This window comes from Musca autumnalis, unplaced genomic scaffold (assembly GCF_047663935.1).
Source record: "Musca autumnalis isolate F117 unplaced genomic scaffold, ASM4766393v1 scaffold_1, whole genome shotgun sequence".
Taxonomy (NCBI): domain Eukaryota; kingdom Metazoa; phylum Arthropoda; class Insecta; order Diptera; family Muscidae; genus Musca; species Musca autumnalis.
In genome coordinates, this window is record NW_027411644.1 from 200,371,781 (window position 1) to 200,374,817 (window position 3,037).

Consider the following 3,037-nt stretch of genomic DNA (forward strand, 5'->3'; position numbering starts at 1 on the left):
GCTATGGAGCAGCAAACAATTACACTCTCTCTCGCTGTGACTGACATTACCTAAAAATTCTAAGAAAATGTTTAAATGGGTTTTCATTTCTCTAACGAAGTGGCCTGAATGTCTAGCTATGGTGTGGTGATTCCGACAGTTGTTGTTTTTGATGTTAAGGTCAAACGGGAAACGTGCATGCTCATAGAGTTAAGAGATTTAAAGGTCATTAATTTACAATTACGCCGGGCGGCGAGAAGGTAAAGGTAGTGAGTGCGACGTTTTGTGAAAGAGTTCCGAAACGGCTTTCCTATAAAATCTAACGAATGTTGTGATGTTTATTTCATTGCTCGAAAAAACCACAAACGTGTAACACTTGCCGAAGAAACGTTAAACTGTGATAAAATACATAAAAGTTGTTGAACCCCGGGAATAAAAATCGTTATTTTTTTATTCAAACACAAAAAAAATTCTTGATGGCGGAAGAAGGGCATTAATGTCGCCTCAACAACAAAAGAAATTTAAATTGATAAAAACAACAACAAATCAATTTAAAAACTTAAAACCAAGCATAAGAAGAAGAAGAAGATAACAGCGTCAATTGTTGATGTCGGTGGGATACTGTCTATCAAAACAAATTGAAATTCTTTTGCCGCCGCAGCATCAACTTGACCGACGCCGAGAAGGAGAGTGGACCATGGACCATATAACCCGCATTTGAAAATACGATAAACAAATGCATCAAAACAACAACAAAAATAACCACTAATTCTAAAGAAAAAGAAAAGCGAAAGTGAGTTTCTTGATAACTGCGAATGCCCTCCTTCCTTTCTCAAACAAAAGGAAAGAGCAGCAAAAATAAATATCTCCCGAGCAGCAGATATTTGAAATCAAATCAGAAAGAGAGTGCTGAGTGTAGGAGAGAAGAAAAAATTCGCCAACAGCCGATTATTTGAATTCTCAGAAGAAGAAGAAAACACAAAAAGATAAACAACATTCCGGCTTGACTTTGGTGAGCTGTGATCTGATCAACCAGCCACCAGTCAAGGTTTGTACGAGTTGGGACACAGATATTTTACGCGCTTTCTTTCGATCGCCAAAAACGAAAATGCATTTTTTCCAAATATTGGTGGTGATCGGTTGTGGGCTACTGGTGCGGAGTAGTGTCCAAGCGGCAGCAGCTGCAGCACCTGTAATCAGTGATATTACTTCCGATTTGGTGGCCAGCGTTGGAGATGACATCGAATTTAATTGCACCGTGGAAAATGTTGGTCGCATGTCCGTCAGTTGGGCTAAGCGTACCAGTGAAATTGGTTCGGTGGTATTGTCCATGAGAAATATTCTCAGTTTAAGTGATCCGCGCTATACAATCGTTGAGACAAATGATGACAAGGCCAATAAGGCAACGTATACCTTTAAAATAACCAAAATTGAAGCCACCGACATGGGTATCTATGAATGTCAAGTCATTTTAACGGCCACCGATAAAATTACCAAGAAACTTAATTTGGCCATTAAACATCCCGCCATAATAACCGAGGAGAATACACCCAAATCTATGCTGGTTACAGAGGGGCAAAATCTCGAAATTAGTTGTCATGCTGATGGTTTCCCTCAACCCACAATTTCATGGGAACGTGAAAATCGCGCCATTATGCCTGCTGGAGGCAATAGCTATGATGGTCAAACGCTGCGCATCAAAGAAGCCCATCGTCTAGATCGTGGTGGTTATTATTGCATAGCCTCGAATGGTGTGGGCCAACCAGATCGTCGTCTCATCCGCATTGAGGTAGAATTCCGCCCCCAAATATCAGTACAACGCCCCAAAATTGCCCAAATGTTAAGTCACGCCGCTGAATTGGAATGTACCGTACAAGCTTACCCAGCTCCTGCAGTATTTTGGTATCGCAATGGCAGCAAACTTCAGTCCGGCTCGAATTATAAAATTTCAAACACCGCCTCCTCACATGAATCCACCACCTCCATTTTACGCATTAATAGCATCAATGAATTGGACTTTGGCGATTACTACTGCAACGCCACAAATAAATTGGGACATGCCGATGCACGATTGCATCTTTTCCAGCCTGTTATACCGGTACCTTCAATGTAGTAGTCTGCAATTGAAATTGAATTGAACAAAAGTCTGACAGAATTAAGTAAAGCCGAAATCTTTTATTTGCGGTCATTCAGGTCGTCGAGGATGACAAAGCAAGAGCCTTCTTAAAATGACGCCATAATAATAAGTTTTTTTAATGATTTTTTATACATAAGGGTGGGTCATTGTAAAATGTAAAATAAAAAGATAAAAGTGCCTAACAAACAAATTCAAGAATAAACTTTTTTATAATGGGATTAGATGTAACAAAAATACAATATTTAATAATTTGAATAAAATTTTAAGCGATTTTTTTTACAAAGAAGAAAAAATAAATTTTATGGATTTGTTGTTGTTGTTATTTTCACATGTGTACCACCCTAATATTGCCTATGCCTTTGTGCATATCAAAAGAAATAATCATCACAACTGTTATTTATTAATCTCTGTTTGACCCTCAGAGTGTGTGAATATATCCGAAAATGAATTGTGCAATATGTAAGTACGTATATTAGGGTGGAAATGTAAAAAAGAAAAATAAATATTAATTGAAAAATGGATATTTCAATAATATAGACTGACTTCATAAATGCAATATTTGTATTACAAGTGATCACAATCGAATGTAAAAACAAAGTCAATATGCGTTGCAACACTGACAGTATCAAAAAGAGGCATGTACCTTACATACGAGTACTTTTTGTAAAATTCGGATTTTATTGAAAATATATGTGTATTTGCTCTCTTCCAGAATCAGCAAGAAGCTACTATTTTTATACCCTCAGCATTTATGCTAAGAGGGCAAAATGTGCCATATCGAAATAATGGTTTTAGACCCCAAGTATGTTTGGACGAAATGTGCTTCAGACAATTTGGAGTCGATTTAGCAATGTCCGTCCGTCTGTCTGGCTGGCTAGTGCGCACATTAACTCTTGAACGGATGAACCGATTTTGTCCAAA

General features: G+C 37.9%; 1 protein-coding gene across 1 annotated transcript; it reads left to right on the forward strand.

The window, feature by feature from the left end:
• The first annotated feature begins 325 nt into the window (after window positions 1-325).
• Window positions 326-2,413, forward strand: Ama (Amalgam). Its single transcript, XM_073963962.1, has one exon. It carries the CDS (start codon window positions 1,088-1,090, stop codon window positions 2,090-2,092), a length of 1,005 nt encoding a protein of 334 aa, XP_073820063.1. The 5' UTR covers window positions 326-1,087; the 3' UTR covers window positions 2,093-2,413.
• The last annotated feature ends 624 nt before the right edge of the window (window positions 2,414-3,037 follow it).

Bases quoted from the DNA above. Each gene is read 5' to 3' on its own strand.
- Ama (XM_073963962.1), top strand. From the start codon at position 1,088: ATGCATTTTTTCCAAATATTGGTGGTGATCGGTTGTGGGCTACTGGTG.